Source organism: Amblyomma americanum, chromosome 8 (assembly GCF_052857255.1).
Source record: "Amblyomma americanum isolate KBUSLIRL-KWMA chromosome 8, ASM5285725v1, whole genome shotgun sequence".
Lineage (NCBI taxonomy): Eukaryota > Metazoa > Arthropoda > Arachnida > Ixodida > Ixodidae > Amblyomma > Amblyomma americanum.
In genome coordinates, this window is record NC_135504.1 from 77,831,136 (window position 1) to 77,849,672 (window position 18,537).

The 18,537-nt window shown below is 46.1% G+C and overlaps 1 protein-coding gene and 1 long non-coding RNA gene across 2 annotated transcripts in view; one reads left to right on the forward strand and one right to left on the reverse strand.

Moving 5' to 3' along the window:
* LOC144101949 (uncharacterized) overlaps window positions 1-18,537 on the reverse strand; it is a 196,921-nt gene that overhangs the window by 33,101 nt on the left and 145,283 nt on the right. The window lies entirely within an intron of this gene.
* LOC144101547 (uncharacterized) lies at window positions 1,732-2,655 on the forward strand. The gene is made up of 2 exons (XM_077634712.1): window positions 1,732-1,749; window positions 2,168-2,655. The coding sequence occupies exon 2, from the start codon at window positions 2,269-2,271 to the stop codon at window positions 2,653-2,655; it is 387 nt and encodes a 128-aa protein (XP_077490838.1). The 5' UTR covers window positions 1,732-1,749; window positions 2,168-2,268.

Sequence of the window (18,537 nt, forward strand, 5' to 3'; positions counted from 1 at the left end):
GATTTTAATGCACACTCTTGTTTCTGGAGCAGTGAGAAAACCGATAGCAGATGTCAAGTTATTGAGGATTTTATACTATCCAACAACATTTGTTTATTGAACGCCGGTGAACCTACTTATTGCTCCCCTAGTTCAAGAAAAATGAGTGTTTTAGATTTGTCTTTTAGCTCTCCTTCCGTTTTTAACAATTTTAAATGGGATGTCTTAGACAACCAGTACGGAAGCGATCATCTCCCTGTTAAAATCTGCCTGTCATCCCCACCATCAGTCACCCAGACAAAACCACGGTGTTGGAAGCTCAATTTAGCAGACTGGCAGCTGTTTAGAACAGCAGCCACGTTAGAAAATATTACGTTAGAAAATCTTAATGTAAATGAAGTAAATGAAAAGTTCACAAATTGCATTCTTTCTGCCGCACGCTTGGCTATCCCCCAATCTTCAGGAATAGTACAACGCAACCATAAAATGTGGTGGACACGAGATTGCACAGAAGGAAAAAAACAACAAAATAAAGCTTGGGGTATATTTCGCCGATACCCCACACAGGAGAACCTTATAAACTTTAAAAAAGCGAGAGCAAAAGCGCGGTACATACATCGAAATGCCGAAAAATCATCCTGGCAGCGTTTCATTTCCTCCATAAACAGCCGTCTCTTCGAAAAAAAAATGTGGGAGGCAGTACACAAAATGGATGGTCGCTACCCTCCATTCGCAGTTCCTCTTCTGACCGCCCCTGGGCCCGGATTACGGAACTCGCTCCGACCGCTCTACAATTGAGAGCGCTCTAAAATGCCCGCTCCTATTGGTCGCCGGCGCCATTTTGAAAAGTTGCGTCACGGGAAGCTGCAATGGCGTCACGGACAAGAAAAAACGCATGACGTTGAACACCTAATTATGCCCGCGGTTTTAGACTGCTTTTTGCGACCGCGAAGAGTCGATCTACAGAGTTTTAGAGGGAAAATGGCGGCGGCGGCGTCTGCTGTTTATTGGTGGCGGAGGCGGCAACGTCGGCGCCAGCAACGACGAAGGACGGTGTACGAGGACGCGTATGACTTGCCGGACGAGCTGTTCCGTCGGTTATTTCGACTCGATAAGGAGAAAGTGGAGTGGTTGTGCGGCGAACTTGCAGACGAACTGCGAGGCGTACGGACGAGCGCTTTGTCGGTGCGGCGGCAGGTGCTGTGCGCTCTCCGTTTTTTTGCCTCCGGGGGCTTTCAAGTGTGCGTCGGCAACGAGCAGACCGTCGGCCTCGCACAACCGACGGTGAGCAAGTGCGTGCGGCGTGTGGCTGAGGCCATCTGCAAAGTCGGCGCACCGAAGGGATGGGTGCGTTTCTCGGCGCACCCCGAGGAAAAAGCGGCAGCGAAGGCGACCTTCCTTCCCCGCGGCACCGTCCCCGGCGTCGTCGGCTGCGTCGACGGCACGCTGATTGCCATAAAAGCGCCGCGGGGAGACCCTGCAAACCGGGCAGCATTCTGGAGCCGCAAAGGATACTACGCGATGAACACCGTGGTCGTGAGTAGACTGGTTTTCTGACCGCATGGGTTCGAAAGCCGCGACCTCGACAGTGGAAGTTTACGCCCAAGATTGTCTGCCTGTGTTTCTCGCAGATCTGCGACGCAGACATGAAGATCCTTGCGGTCGACCCTCGCTGCCCGGGGTCTTGTCACGATGCCTTTTCTTGGCGCTACTCACGGCTGCGTCGGAAGGTGGAGCACGGGCTACTGGAGGATGGAGAGTTTCTTCTGGGTAAGCAGCCTATTGATCATCGGGCCACTTCGACAGCACGTATTAAGCTACAGCAGTGGCTCATACCTAAATGAGGCGGGTTATAACACGGATGACATGCAACAGTATGATGTATCGTATTTATTTTTTTGTATTTACTGTTACTGCTGGTGCAGAGGCACAAGAAACATTGTTATAAAGTGAACCGTATTTCAAGCGTAAAACACCAAGGTAGAAGAGATGTCCACATCGTTATTGTCGTGTAGGATATCACAGTACATCATTAACCTAGAAGGCTGTGCTTACAGAGGTACCCCTTAGTCATGAATCTTCTGCATGCCTATGAATTCTGGTTCAGCATACTGGCTTTGAGCTGCTTGATATGAATCATTTATTACATAGGCAACAACACACTTCACTGCAAATTTTGGTCGTGCAGGAGACAGTGGATATCCACTGGAGCCGTGGCTGCTCACACCAGTGTCAGGGCATCCTGGTGCAAACACTGCAGAAGGGCAGTACAACGCAGCACACGCCTCAATGCGATGTGTTGTGGAACGCTGCATTGGTGTTCTCAAAAGCCGCTTCCGGTGCCTTCAAAGGTACCGGACACTCCACTACGAGCCGGAGCGAGCGGTGGTCATCATTGCAGCGTGTGCTGCGTTGCACAACATCTGTCTTGAAGAAGCCCTGGCTGCAGACGAAGACGACACTACTGATGACCCTGACAACAATGGACCACCTCTGCTTGCCGGGTACTTGGCGGGGACAGGATCCCGCATGACCTACCTGCGTGGTAGAGCCATGCGTGACCGTATCATTGGCCTCTTTGGCACAACCCGTCCGCAGAGGCAAGCACACCTGCAGATGGTGCGGCGACAGCAGCAGCGGCAGCAGCAGCGGCAACAGCAGCACCATCGGCAGTAAGCCCTAGACCATCTGGCAGCTGTGGCTGCAATGACTCGCCGTGCTGGCGTGGCGAGTTGTCGCAGCCACTCTTGCTACGGGCAGTGCAATTGCCCTGTGTTAGTGCGTGAGCCCCTGTGTGATATGATGCCCTTGGCCACTGGTAGCCACATTCCAGCATTTGTAAATTACTTTTTCTTACATGTGCTTGAAAGCCTCCAGTGGCAAGATATGAAGTGCGCACATCAACTGCTGCTCCACCGGCAGTGGTCACCAGTATGCCTTTCAGTGCATCAGCAAGCTTGCCGCACAGCTACTGCACTTTCTCCTTCTCAAGTCGAAATACACGCCGAAACAGCTCGTCCAACAAGTGAAATGCATCCTTGTACACCGTCTTTCGCCGTTGCTTACGTCGACCTGCCCATTTAGGCAAACAGTTGCTTGTGGTCACTATGTGTTTGATGAATGTGCACGAGGAAAAAGTGTGGTGTGGAGACTGCTAGGCACCAGTAAAGCGTTTGTTTTTGCACCACGTTTATTCATTGGTCACAATAATTTTTTTCGCCACAGCTGTTCATACTAGTTTCCCGACTGTAACACACAGCATGGAAACAAAAGCATGCAGCATCAACAGTGATTTGCATATGCCTTGTCGAGTGCTGCGCAGAGATTGCACTAGAACAGTTGTATCTTACACTGTGGCCAAACGGGCGAGTTGGCTGTACAATTTTAAGGCGAACAGTGCGAAAGACATAGCCGGAAAGCAGAGGAAACACAGAATGAGCGCTCGTCCTGTTTTCTTTGCTTTCCGTCTAAGTCTTACGCGCTGTTTGCCCTTAAAAAAAAAGCTTCATCTTGACTGCCAGCTTGAATGCTAGTAATCACAGGTTTGGCATGTTGTGCATACTTGTAGGCCCGATGCAGTCCTGGTTTGCACTTTGCTGAAACACATTACATAACTGGTGGAATGCACAGCAAGTGCTACACAAGATATTCCTCTTCGTAGATTTTACTGGACTAAAAAACCATGTTACGTGTACAAGACACACGAGTATCACAGACGATGATGCCAACATGGCTGCGTTTGAAGTTGTAAAGGGACCCACAAACGAGAGCCATTAACATTGTTACATCATACCTTTAGAGGCGGAGCTCAAGCGTCCCCCAAATTTTTTTGCCTGCATTCAACACTAGTTCAGAAGTGACTTTGGACGAATGCTGGCAAGCCTCATTTTTCCTCGTGTCTATTGAGGATAAACATGTTACAATGCACACAATGGACACTGTACGGAAAATCAGGAAAAGTAATGCGAAAAAAAACGACTCAGGAACATGCAAAAAAACTTAATAGCACAACATCAAAGTGTTCAAAATTTATCCAGAATCCCCATATTATGATGCCCATCATAACTACAGTCACTTTAGAACAACTTTGCCCCACATATTGCACTTGCCCACATATTGCAATGAAAGAAAACAAGCACTAGAAATGGCACCTTGTGCACCTGCCACAGCTGCAGGTAAACATTTGAAAGGAATGGGAAATAAAAGAGTATAGGAGGCTTCCACACCTGGCAGAGCTTAAATTACATAATTGGATGAAAATAAATAGTGTGAAGCATCCGGGCCTGCAGAGCTTACAAGAAATAAAATAATGATGCCATGGCACATGGCAGAGATGATCTTGAATAATAGAAAAACAGAAACCTGACAGAGAAGCAAACAATGTAAATAAAAAGGAGCATAAAGCAGCACTTCAAAAACACAAACAAAAAAATGGTACATCTCTGCAACTGGCTGAGAAGAAAACAATGTAAGTAAAAATAAACACATAAAACTGAAATTTTAAAATGCAAACTAAAAATATTTCAATGAGTCTGCACCTGGCAGAGAAGTAAAAAATGTTCTTGAATAAATATAAAAATATGAAGCTCTTCTTTCATAAATATAGAAACACGAAAATAAAAATGAACAATTCAATGCGGTGCACGTGGGTCAAGCTGCTTTTGCAGGATCAGCGTCAGTATGTTGACGTTCTGGATCAGCAGCTCTTGCTGCCCATTCGAAGCCCGCACAGCAGCTGCCACATCCCGCATGCTCTGCATGTAAAACAGCCCTAGTTACAAATTATTACTGTCAATCAATGTTGAGGTCTCGCTTAAGTTTTGTGTAAAAGCTCAGGTGCTGAGATATTTTGGACAAAGTATGGGTGCAGAAGACTCGTGTCACTTTCATAAACTCAGCTGTCCCAACCACGCCCAACAAGAGGCGTCAAAACAGAAGTACAGGTGCTCAAGAGAGAGCACTGATATTTATGTTTAAGGTGACAGTTTCTACTGTGAAAAGTGCAGTGTGCGCAGTGAATACACACCTCCAGCATGCTCTGCTGAAACGCAGCGTCCTGGCGGTTCCGGGCCTCGGTAAGGTCCGCCAAACGCCGTGATTCGTATAGCGTCTGGCGCAGGACCTCATCGGCCTCATCGTCTCGCCGTCGCTTGCCAAGAAGGCTAGGCGTGGCACGTGATGAGGGCTGCAGTCGGGGCGCTGGTGTGGGCTTCAGTGGGGGCTGCGGCGAGGGCATCGGTGTAGCTGTCAGGAAAGAAAATGTGCTCATCACGCCATGCTTCATGTGGTGGAATAAGCAAAACATTTAGTACAATGTATTAGAGGACTTGACATAAATATACAGGACAACAATCTCGGGCAGCATTGTTGTAGCATATTTCATGTGCACATTTGCTAGACTACAAGGAGATATCGCAGCCTCACTGCAAGAGAAATAAACATTCTGCACAGAGTGGCAGAGAGAGTTTTGTGGATAGTGCAGAATCACTGCACTTATTTGGCTACTGCTGTAAATGCTGTCAGAACGGATAATGCTATTACTTTCAAGCAGCTGCCAGAAAGGGTAGTATGGAGCTTGAATAATGGGAAGACAACTCACCGACTGTGGGGCTCAGTGTGTCTTGTCGACAACTTGTTGAGGCTCCCCCTTCATCTCCTCTGCTGTAACAGGGTAAATGGTGAAGCTTGTTGGTAGTGGCAAACCATGAAACGAAAGGAGGACTAGCAAAAGAGAAGCAATCAATAATCCGTAACCACTAGCTTATGCATTCCTGCCCCTCCTCCGAGACTAAACTAAATCACAGATGAACTAAACAGTGCTTTAAAGGCACAAGTCACAGACATCATGTTTTTAAAGGGTTCACCTACATGGGGTTACGCACGTAGCCGCTCGTCCCTGCTGTGCTTCCAACTGACACCCCGCTGGGCAGACTGGTGACGTGCTGATGGGGGGCGACTGGCGGCGTGCTCACGGGGTCACTGGCGGCGTGGTGCTGGGGACCGTTGGCAACGGGTTGCTGGGGACCGTTGGTGACGGGCTGCTGGTTCTCCTGTTGCAAAAAGCCATAGCGCCATAAACTCGTACACGAGTGCCTTAACATTGAATTGCCCATAACGTCGTCATGGTTTACAAACAACTGGACGCCCCACTCCAGTTGTAGTCAACATAGTACTGTGTTCGTGTTTTTATTGCCTCATCATGAACTAATCCCACACGCAACCTGTACACTTTTCTTATTGTGTAAATAGTTTGTGTATATTACCTCTCTCCCTATCCTCTCTTCCTGTTCCTCACCTCTTTCATTTCATTTCTCCATTCTGTCTGCTATCCTTTATTTCCGCTCCCCAGCTCAGGTGCTTCAGTACCGATGGCAGATGCCGGGGCTAGCAAAAATCTTTTCCTTCCTTTTTACTATTATTTTAATAAGCCATCGCCACAACTACTACTGCAGTGCACACCCACCTCAGTTGCCTCACCATCGAAGAACGACGGCCCGACGCCCGTGGCACTGGCCGTGCCTACAAGGGTGATATAATACGGCCCCCTCGGCCACCAAGCAGGCCTCCTCCGGTGTGCCTACGATAGGATGCGGCAAGGCGCGTTCAAGTGGCATTCCATAGAATAACGTTGAAGGACTCACCTGGCCTCTTGGTTTAGGCGCGCCAATTCTGCCCTTTTCCTGCAGCAAAGCACATGCCAAAGGTGCCGCCAACCGTCGGTGGTCTTGACGACCGGCCCCTCGTTGTTAAGTATCGACGCGAGCTGGTTCCACAGCTCGCGCTTTTCAACAGCTGTGTATGAGCTTGTTAGATTGGCAGAAGCCCGAGCCAAGAGCGGATGGCTCTCCATAAACTCTATTAAGATAAGCTCTTGCTCGCTTGACATTCTTCGAGCTGGCGCCATTGCGAGTTCCCGCGCAGAGCAATGCAGCAGCGAACACAGCGGGGAAAACAGGCAATAGTTTCTGTTTCGTTTTTCGAAAGCAGGGAACAACAGGGAGAAACCTTTGCTCTGGGTTCGGGCTAATATGTTTTCACAGGAACATATGCGTGTGCTGCGCTGCAGCAACTTGTAGCACAGCCAAGAACGAACTAAGCAAGCAAGGTTGTTAGCGTGCGCCCAACCGCCTTGCTTGGTGCTCCTTCCTAACTGAATCATTTGTGCGTCAGACGTTTATGAGGCCAAAAAAGTTTATTTTACCCAACAAACCGTGCTCCGTGGTCGTTTTGTGTTTCCTAAAGCAAAAGAAACAGAACCCCAGTCACATACTTGGTATATGGCATCTTTAAACCAATAACACAGGCTTACCTCAAGTTGTCTTCGTCGATTTTCCGTACCGACATTTCTTGCAGGTTCCTTTCTGAGGCCCGTGGCCTTCAATGGCTTCGATAAGTGTTATCCGCGCATTTAGGACAACCAAATAGAACTGCGATTTCAGACGACGCGTAAGAAAGCAGGAACTAGCCGTGGGATCAGCTGTTTTTTTTAAGGCCGCCATGTTCACTGTTTACATCTGTCAGCGCGCCCTCATGGCAACAAAAGTTACCCACGAAAGCAGTTAATTGCAAAAGTGAATGTTTTTCTTGTTTTTCTTCATGTCAGTGAAAGTGAAATGCGTTTGTTTGAAAGAATAAAACAATGTTTATTTTATTTGCTGCGTGTTCTTATAAAAAAGTTAGCATACGGCCCCTTGCCGTGCAAATAGGCTTCTTGTCGTTCAAATAAGCGCTTCCGGGGCGGCACCCTACAAGCCATTGGTTGATTCCGCGTTCCGTCACGCGTTGACGTCTCGCCTTGTCGTCATGCTGTCGTCATTTTGACGTAACGTTCTACAACTTTAGAGCGAGTTCCGTAATTCGGGCCCTGGTGTACAGACAAATATAAAAGAACAAGCAGACATATTAGGCGAACATTTTTCCACTGTATCTCGTTCCTCTAACTATACAGAATCATTTTTAAAATATAAAAACATAGCCGAAAAAGAAAGACTGCCGATAAAGGGCAGTGCTCACGAAGCATATAATAGCCTATTTGCACTACAAGAAATTAACAGTGTACTTTCTTCGGGTAAACAGACTGCACCAGGATCAGATGAAGTCCATTACGAAATGTTTGCCCACTTGTCCGAACATGCTGTAGACTCGCTTCTAAAATTTTTTAACAAGATATGGTTATCAGGTGAGATTCCAGAGGCATGGAAAAAAGCCATTATTGTACCGTTGTTGAAGCCGGGAAAAGTACCTACCTCCCCTGGCAATTACAGACCTATAGCCCTAACAAGCGTACTTGCCAAATCTTTCGAAAGCGTCCTTAACATTAGATTAATGTTTATATTACAATCCCGTGATCTTCTTGACATCCATCAGTGTGGGTTTAAAAAGGCGAGCTCTACAACCGACCATCTAGTCCGCCTAGAGAACACAGTCCGAGAAGCATTTATACACAAGCAACACTGCCTGCGGTCTTTTTCGATTTAGAGAAAGCCTATGACACCACATGGAGGTTTGGCATACTGCGGGACCTTGGAGACCTCGGAATCCATGGTAGAATGCTAAAATGCTTGAGTGACTTTTTGACCAACCGTTCATTTCAAGTACGCCTGGGTGCCACTCTTTCTGAAACTTTCATTCAAGAGAACGGCGTGCCTCAGGGGTGCATTTTAAGCACCACGCTTTTTATAGTAAAAATGAATTCGCTAGCAAAAATAATCCCAAAGTCTATCATGTATTCTGTCTACGTCGACGATCTCCAGATTGCTTGCACATCCTCTAGCATTTCATCGTGTGAGAGGCAAATACAGATGACAGTAAATAAACTAACAACATGGGCAGACAGAAACGGTTTCAAGTTTTCCACGCAAAAGTCAGTAGCTGTTCTTTTTTCGCTTAGAAGAGGACTGCACACTGATCCCTCCCTGTATTTAAATGAAGTCGCACTACCAATTAAAGATGAGCACAAATTTCTAGGAATGACTTATGACAAAAAGCTCACATTCCTACCACACATAAACATACTGAAAAAGAAAGCTTGTAAATCTCTGAATATACTGAAAGTACTTTCACGAAAACATTGGGGTTCCGATAGGACTTGTCTTTTACGGATTCATCGCTTTGTAGTACGTTCTACATTAGATTACGGATGCACAGTTTATGGATCAGCGACGAAATCGTACCTTAAATGGCTAGACCCAGTACACAATTTAGGCTTGCGTCTTTCCACCGGTGCATACAGGACGTCGCCGATAAACAGTCTTTATGTGGAAGCCAACGAGCCGTCGCTTTCAGAGAGAAGAACCATGCTCACTTGCTCGTACGTTTTAAAAATCCGTTCACTATCTAAACATATCTGTCACCAAATAGTCACAAAGTACCCATCTAGAACACTAACAACAAACCATTATCTATAAGGCCACTTCTCCTGCGTTTTGAAGATATGTGCAAAACCCTCGGCGTAATGGATGCATTACCTGGCGTTGCTCGAAGACGTGGTCCACTGCCTCCATGGTGCAATTTTCCTGTAATATGTGACCTCACTCTTGCACATTTCCGCAAAAAACGAACTCCACAGCAACATATATTACAAGAATTCCGTTCCCTTGAAGAAAAATACAGTAGTTTTACAGAATTTTATACTGATTGATCAAAAACAGATAGTTGCGTAGGCAGCGCAGTGGTGCGAGGAAATTCGGAGCAAATAGTAGGACTACCACAGTGTTCCTCCATCTTCACCGCGGAGTGCTACAGAGTATGGATGACCATAGTAAAAATACTAAGTGAGAACCTCAAAAATGCTGTTATTTACACAGACTCCTTAAGTGTACTTAGAGCTCTTCATTCTAAAAATGCAAGCTCCCCTCTCCTTGGTGACATCATACACAACATAGTAACTGCCACAGCTCAAGGACAAAATATAAAACTGTGCTGGGTCCCGAGTCATGTGGGAATAAAAGGCAATAAGAGAGCAGATGTGTGTGCTGGTAAAGCTCGTGGCAAGGAAATAATGAAAGTAAATATGCCGTTTAATGATTGCATGGAATTAGTAGCAAGGAAACTAAGAAAAAAATGGCAGTCGGCTTGGAACAATGACCTCAAAAATAAACTACACTTGGTAAAACCAGTTCTAGGTGAATTTAAGTCGTGTGTGCACCAAGAACGTTTCAAGGAAGTGATCCTATGCCGTCTCCGAATAGGCCACACGCACCTTACGCACAACCTCCTACTAACAAAACAAGACAAACCTGTTTTCCAAGAATGTGGAGATGAACTCACGGTTAACCACATTTTGTTCTCTTGTGTGGAACTGAAAGAACTAAGAAAAACGTATTTTACTGAATTTTATAATAAATGCATTCCTTTTCATCCCGCACTGCTTTTAGGAGATGATGCAATTGTTAATATATCATCTGTTTTTAGCTTTCTTAACGAAATGGGATTTCTGAAGAGAGACTAAATTTTTACCCACTGGTTTGTTTGAATTTTAGCACACCTCAGCCAATTTCTCAGGCCTGAGAAGAAAGCTGAGGCTTTTATTTTGATTGGTTGGGAGCCTCGATGTCCTTCCGCAGCCAAGGAAGGCTACTGAGGTTACCCGGCCCTCTTTAAAACTTTTACTTGTAGCCATTTATAAAATTTGTGTATGTGTTCACTGGGTAATATTAATGTTTGCGGGCCGCGAGAGCAAGGATGATTCTTGCATTTCTATAATATTTAACAAAAGACTTTTCCTATACCTTGTTCTTGGCGCATGATGGCCTCAGTTGCCTATGTGCCATAAAACACAACACAACACACACATACACAACACACAACAACACGCAGCGACCGTACCATCGTTTTCTACTGGACTTCATCAAATCGGCTAACCTTTTTCCATTCATTTAAATCATTTATCACACCTTCACCCATCATTGATGCCCAGGGGCAATAAATTTCGCTTTAAAAAAAAGAGCAGTGCACTGAACCATGACAGCCTGGCTGACTGATGTTGCTGAGAGGAAGAAGGAAAAGGAAAGTGCACGGGCCTGCCTACTGGCTCAAGCCGAGCCACGATCGTTGCCTCGCGCTGAGAGTAGGAGGGGTAAAGGATAGGACAGCAAAGAGTGAAAGAAAAGACGCCCCGCACTAATATGCTCCGGGCCGATCTCGGAGCCAGTGCAATACCGGGCCGATCCGTGCCGGGCGGCCCCAAGCCAAGCACTCCGCCATAATCCACAAATAAGTTTAATATCTTAGGACGATGGACTCGGAGCAGATATTAAATCAGGTATCAGATATCACCTGATATCAGGCAACCATTACAGTTCGGAGACGACATTTTCGTGGTGCTGGCTGAATTATAAATCCTTATTCCGCAAACAGCGAAGGTTAAGTAGACAAGGTGGCGGGAATGTTGAAAAAAAAAAAAAATACCGGCCGAAACAACCAGTCCTTTCACCACTTTTGTGCGAGACCCGTCTTTTTAATCTGCGATGCGAGACAACATTTCCGGCCTGAAAGTCAAGGCGAACTTGGTTTAGTCCACGTGTATGTTCTGAAGGTAGTTTCGCGTATCCCTGACACAATTTTCTGTGACACAACTCGCCCAATAGTGGGTGCATTCTCACAAGTTACTTTAGCTTATGTGTTACCGAACCACGCTTCTGTTTCTGATCGGCCGTTTGTGTAGGACATCATGCATGAGGCGTATTTGGCTGTTCGTTTCCTGTTTGTTCATTTCTCAGCTGAGTTCCTGTTTTAAATGTCGAGGAGACGTTTGCACAAGGATTAAATTTGTATGCTCTTCCCTCCACTCATATACCATTCTATGTTTCGTGGTTTGCCGGGACGTGACGTGCTCAGAACAGTACGTAAAATTTCCCTCTCGCCTTGTACTAAGACATTTTATTATAATCTGCATAGCGAGACATCTCGCGTTAAAACATGGTTAGAAAAATAGAATTTTGGTGGCTACAGTAAATTGCCGCCTTTCTGATGCTCCAGAAAATATGGACCATTGTTTCATTGATTGCAGAGCTGCAATACACTTCTCGGATATTTTAATTGGAACGAAAAAATATTTAACGTCACACCGCATTCTGTGCGGTATCCCTGTGCGCTGCCATTTGTTGGTCAGCCCCTAGACATGCTCATTATGAATAGACTACACAGCCTCTTGAAAACCTGCATGATGGACCGAAATTGTGAACTGGTTGCTTCTACAAGAGACCGCTTCAGCAGAATGATTGTTCATCTAAAAGAATTACATGCCCAAACTGGATATGAACAATAGTGGCAACCGCTCTTCTATTTCTGTTCTCTTCATTGCCTTTTTTCTAGTGCGTCGTTGCGTAGGTGTGTCGTATTTTAAAGTAGTACGTATTTCCCCTCTGTGGCATCTTGTCTCGTGCTTGGTTGTTTAGGTGTGTCATATTGAGCATTGTGCTGATTTGTGATAGTTTTCTTCATAGTTCTTAATTTCATGCTCTTGACTGCAATAGATAGTCTCATTTAAACAGCGATCGTGGTGTTAGCGTAGTGAGCTGTAGATCTCCGGGAATATGGTTCGACTCTGGTGAAGGTGCATGCTTTCTTTTCGCCCTCCAACTTTTTTTTTTTACTTTCCTTAGTTCGATATCTTGTACAGCAGCTATTGAATGGTTCACTCCTTTTTAATCCCAGTCCAGCCTTTGCCTTTCCTAATCTTGTGTACGAGACATATATGATGTTTACGACATACGAGGCCACGTAAGGCGTATATCGACACATATATAACATATTCTAGTCTTGTTAGAATGGTGCACTTATGACACATATATAAGAGATATTTCTTTAGGGCACAATTAAAACGAGCTTTTTGGTAGTGCTTGTGAGAACACCATAAAAAGGGGGACGCAAATATTTCTGAAGCAATTGTATTCCAATTCAAGGTTATTTATTTTCCACATGGATATCAATTGTTTTCCGTGCCTCAAGTAGTTGCTGCTGATACAATTAATGTTTTCCAGTCTGAAATGCAGGGGCCAATAGCGATGTGCACGCGGTTTCATTTTTTTGAAATGTGTGCGTCATCCCGACAAGCATACCGAAATCGGCGACTAACACTAACTGCCGCTCTAGCCAAACTATGGGAACATTAGTGCTTCCCTGTCATGTTAAAAAACTCGCTTAGCTGTACTGATCATTTTTCCCACTTATTCACAAATTTTGGTAAAATTTAAGCTGTCACCACGACCGGCTTTATTACTTGAAATAGAGGCAAGTAATAAAGCCGGTCGTGGCTGTTACATTTCACGTTTTATTGCGGCCAATGGCGGTCTGCGCATAATGTTCTTTAAGTGTGTACATGATCCCGACAATCATACAGAAATCTGAGACTGACTGGGCTAGGATCGTTCACTGCCGCGGGAGCCAAACTGTGGGGACATTAGTGCTTCTCTGTCATGGTACAGAACGCGCCTAGCTGTAATGATTATGCTTGCAACTTATGTGCGCGGAGCTGACAAACATTCGTACAAATGTCGGTTGCGCAGAGTGGACATATTTTGGCCCAGAAAGCAACTTAACCTGTTATTTCCAGAAGCGCCCGTATGATAATGAAAGTGGAATTTTAAAGCTGACATCGAGAAAAAAAAATGGCTTCGCTTCAACTACTGCTGAAACCGGTTAGAGAGCGCAAGCTGTGGTGTATCGGGAAGTAAACGCGGCTTGGCCTCTGTAACGTTGAGTGCGTTCCGCGCATTGGACACGCAACGCGCCCACCCAACCACCCTCGAAGGTGGCGGTTAAATTAAATGTTGATAGCGAGAGGTTGCTCATCAAATGAATGCTGCGGTCTGTTGCTGCTTTGGTGCATGTCTGCCACAACGTTGTCAGCGTCCACTGCCCCAGGGAGCCGGTTATGCCTCGAAATTATAGGATTTTGGAACGTTGTCAACGCAAACGCCAATGAGCACAAATAATGCGGATGGTTTACAGAGAGAGAGAAATACATGTTCTCCCATAGACTGCCGAAATTTAGGGCAAGTGGTCTTGCTCTGGCCCCCATCAGTGCCGCGTTTCAGCTACAACGTTGTGCATGCCAAGGCATGGAGCGCTGATTTGTCACTACCGCCACGCACCTTAAAGCGCGACTGAGGTGTTCACTGTCCCAGGGGGCAATTATGCGCCCGTGTGCTGTGCGATGTCAGTGCACGTTAAAGATCCCCAGGTGGTCGAAATTATTCCGGAGCCCTCCACTACGGACCTATTTGTTCCTCTCTTCTTTCACTCCCTCCTTTATCCCTTCCCTTACGGCGCGGTTCAGGCGTCCAACGATATATGAGAGATACTGCACCATTTCCTTTCCACCAAAAACCAATTATTATTATTATTATTATTATTATTATTATTTCATTTGCATTTGAAGAAAATTGGAGATTGGTTCTTAAAAGTGGTTTTGAGGAAAGGAAATTATTCATAGCCCTCCACTCTGGGACCTCATTCTTCCTTTCTTCTTTCACTCCCTCCTTTATTCCTTCCCTTACAGCACAGTTTAGGTGCCCAAGGCTATATGAGACAGATACTGCGCCATTTCCTTTCAACAGAAAACCAATTATTATTATTATTATTATTATTATTATGATTAGCTCAGCTAACCCTTGATATACAAAGCAAAAGATGGCGTTCACTGAGTCCATTGGCGACAATGTTCTATAGTCGGGTACAACTTAAGAAGGCAGCGGCATTTGCCCCTCAAAGGCGGATGCACACGAGCCTCCGCCAATAGGCGCGCACTTCAGGTGACGTCATGAGCCGGACGGCCGGTGACCCCGCCGACGGAGATCATGCCTAACATGGCCGCCCTCGCTTCGAACTGGGCCGAGTCGCGTCAGCTGTGTGCGTCTCCCTTCGTCAGAGTGAATTCGAATTGTTTGTGGGCGTCTGTCATGTCGGAAATATTATTGCAAGCTTACGATGCACAACTTGTGCCGCGTGCGTTTGTTCTGAGCCGTGAGGCGACGAAAAAAGGTTACAGCGAACATCGGTGACTGCGCTGCGCTTCGTCTGGAAACAGGATCCCGCAGCGGCACACCGCTGCAAACAAACATCGTGCGTGTTTGTTCTATGGTGTTTTGTTTTGCTCCTAAGTGAAGCTACGACGAGGAGAATTTGCCAAAGTCTGGTACCTACTGTGAGCGGCGGGTGTGTTAGTGTACTATGCCCCTGCGTTTCACGTCGGACGTGGCGAAGTGATGGAGCGAAACCATTCTCAGGATAAATGAGAAAAGCGTGCGCGGATGAAACCAACCTACGAGTTCCTCAACCGAAAAGATTTGCGGAAGCAACCTCTAACGCAAAGGTTTGTTGCTGCCAGCTCAGCGCGCAAACAATCGATCGTTGGCAGCAGTATGATAAGATAGCCGAGCGTCTAGCAGGGCGTCGTTCGAGTGTTGTGTAGCACCGTCGATTGATCACTTTCCACCAGTGCTAACAATCAGTGACTAACACGCGCTGGTTGAGCGAATGTCATTGGATTATTAACGGCCAGGCGTGTGGGAGCAGTGTTTGTTTCCTTAATGTCAGCCTTAGTACTAATATAAAATTATGACCGATACACTGGTGCCTTTACAAGGGAGCTTGGCATGAATTCGCGTCTCTGTATGGCTTAGAATTCTTCACTCACTGCACGCGCCAGCTGTAGAATGCCTGCTGTGACACAATCGCACATCAATTGTGCTGCCAGCGCTCGACTTGCTTTCCCACAATACAGCTTTGCGCTGCTTTTCGATTGTTATGATATGCTGCTACTAAAGCAATTCCAAGACAGTGAAGGCAACAGAGCCATTATGTACATCAAATAAAAGTACGACAAAGTAGGCACAGCTGCTTGTGAACTGACTCCTAATACCTCTACTCGCGTCTGCATTAAATGTGTGTGCATGTTTTCTTGCGTGTTTGTTTATATTTGTAATTTTCCCTTTTTTGCATTTTAGATCTTAGTTTTCGCGCTCGCGTTTGTGTGCATGTGTGTAAATATGTGAGTGCTTCTGTGCGTGTATGTGTTTATTATTCCTATTTTTGTCCTTTTATTTTTGTGTTTGTTCTTGTAAGCATGCTGCATCCACCTCTTCCTTTACAATTTCATTAACTCGTCTCATTCAAAGCACCAAGTCCTGTGAATAGCAGGGCTGGCCTCTTCGATGTCATTAAATCCTTACATTCTTGTCTACCTTGCCTCCTCAGTCTGCCATCTTGCTGTGTTTTCTCCTACTATTCTGACCTTGCTTCTTGTGCTGTTGTCGCAAAGTGATTAACCAACTTGCACTAAAGAAACTTCTATCAGCTGTGACGACAGAAACATTGACCGATACAAAATGTTAAAAGCATCACGTGGCTTGCGCAATAACTTCGTCTCTTACCCCTGTTAATGTGTTTATGCATCAGTGCATACGGCAGCTCGCCAGGAGTGCACATGAAAGGGTGCCATATTGTGCAACAGCATCTTGCGATGTTGTTGCATTCAGTCTTAATAAATAGATGGTTTCGCTGCCCGTCACATGTGTGGGTACACATAACATTGTGCAGTGGATTATCATTTCCTGTCTTGACGCTTTCATCATTACAATTGCAGTTTTCTAGTGAATGGAGTCCAGCAAAGCAGTGCTGTGAGAGCTTTTTCAGCTTTCACCATTTATTACCTCACCAATATCACTGTGTGAATCTGGCCGTCATTTTGCCTACGGCTTGTAATGAACAAAGTGACTCACTAAAACACGTTCCACCTTGCTGAGCATTTTTTCCGGTACGTAAATATGACAAAAAAATGCTAGCGGAGTTATTCACGTTAATAATTGTGCTTGCATTCTCGTTAATGCCAGAGTCAGATAAATAAATCAAAAATTGGCTATGACAAGGCTGCGCTTTTCAGTGCATACTGCTAACAGAGCCATAAAGCGTGCTCTGACTACTGTTATTTCAACATGGGGCCCGACAAACTCGACGATGGCTGCCTGAATGAGCATTTTGGGCCTCAATAAGCTAATGATGCTTTATATTTATTCTCTTATTCTCATTACTTGTGTGAGCAATAAAACCAAAATAAACAATGCAACCACATGAATGTGCTTTGGCGTGCAAGCTGCTAACAGTGGCTGTCAGTTTCGTGTTGACTACTGGTATCGCAGCAGCACTGGCTATGACATGACTGCGATTTCCAGTGCAGACTGCTAACAGAGCTATAAAGCGTGCCTTGAATACTGTTATTTCAACATGGGGCCCGTCAAACTAGATGGTGGCTGCCTGAATGAGCATTTTGAGCCCGCCAAAGCTAATCAGAGTTAACAGTTGTGTTTCAATTCAGATATACCAGCATTTAAACATGTTTCTATGCAAGTTCTTAAATCGAGCACAATGTGTGCTGGACGTTGCTTATCAGAATTGAGCTTCTATTATAAGGAATACGCCATAAATGGAACTGCTTATTTATTTCAGAGGTCACGGAATGGATGGTTGTCTGTTGGGAACCAACGGGAAAAATTTTGGTAGCCCTATAAAGGCTGTTCTTTCGTTAAAAGAAGCCGTTATGCTTCGTCGAGTGGCTCAATGCCAGACAGCTCGCAGTCGGAGTCACTTTCTTCAGTGTCATCTTCACCCAGCTGGATGATTGAATGTGCTCACTCCCAGACGTGACAAGTCTGAACTTTGCCTCCAAGTCCATCACGTGCTGAATGCTCTTCGTCCAGTCTTCCGCCGCTACGTGCTTGATTTTCTCCCTCAAGATGGCATCGACCGTGGACAGCTTGAAGTCTCTGTTGTCCGCAGCGATGCCATTTTTGACCTTGGCCCAAACAAGCTCAATGGGATTAAATTCGCAGTGGTACGGCGGGAGCCTGAGTACAATGCAACCGGCGCTTACAGCTGCATTGTCTACGATGTAGCTCAGAAAGCGTGACTTTACAGATGCCACCAGCTCAAGCAGCTGCTTCTTTATCATCCTTTCAGCGTAGGCGATCTTCTTGCTTGTGAGCCACTCCTGTATCTTCTCTTTCTTCCAGGCCGTCGTTGGCAATTTCTCTTCTCGCCGGCTATGGTAAGGTGCATTGTCTAAAACAATGACGCTACCAGCTGGCAACTTCTGCAGAACGCCATTAAACCAGCCCTCAAAGCGACTGCCGTCCATTTCCTCGTGGTAGTCGCCTGTCTTTTGGCCTCGGAATACATCCAAACAGCCGTCGGCGAAGCCATCCTCGCTGCCGATGTGCGTGACGATCAGGCGCTGACCTTTCCCAGAACGTTGTTTTAGACCCGTCGTTAGGCCATTTGCTCGAGCGAACAGGCGTCTGCGCTTCTGCACCACGGTGTTTGTCCACACGATCGACCGAGTGTGTCCCGCCGTCACCCATGTCTCGTCCAGGTAGGAGATCTTTCGGCCTTCCGCTCGGTAGCGCTCCACGTCACGGAGGTAGCGATTCCGTCAATCGGTGATGTCATCCCGGTCGATAAGCAGCGAGTTGCGGCTTCTCATTTCGTGCTTGAAGCCGATCTCGGCAATCAGGCGACGCAGGCGAGCGGGAGTTAGCCTTGGTGGTCGCGGCCGCGCCA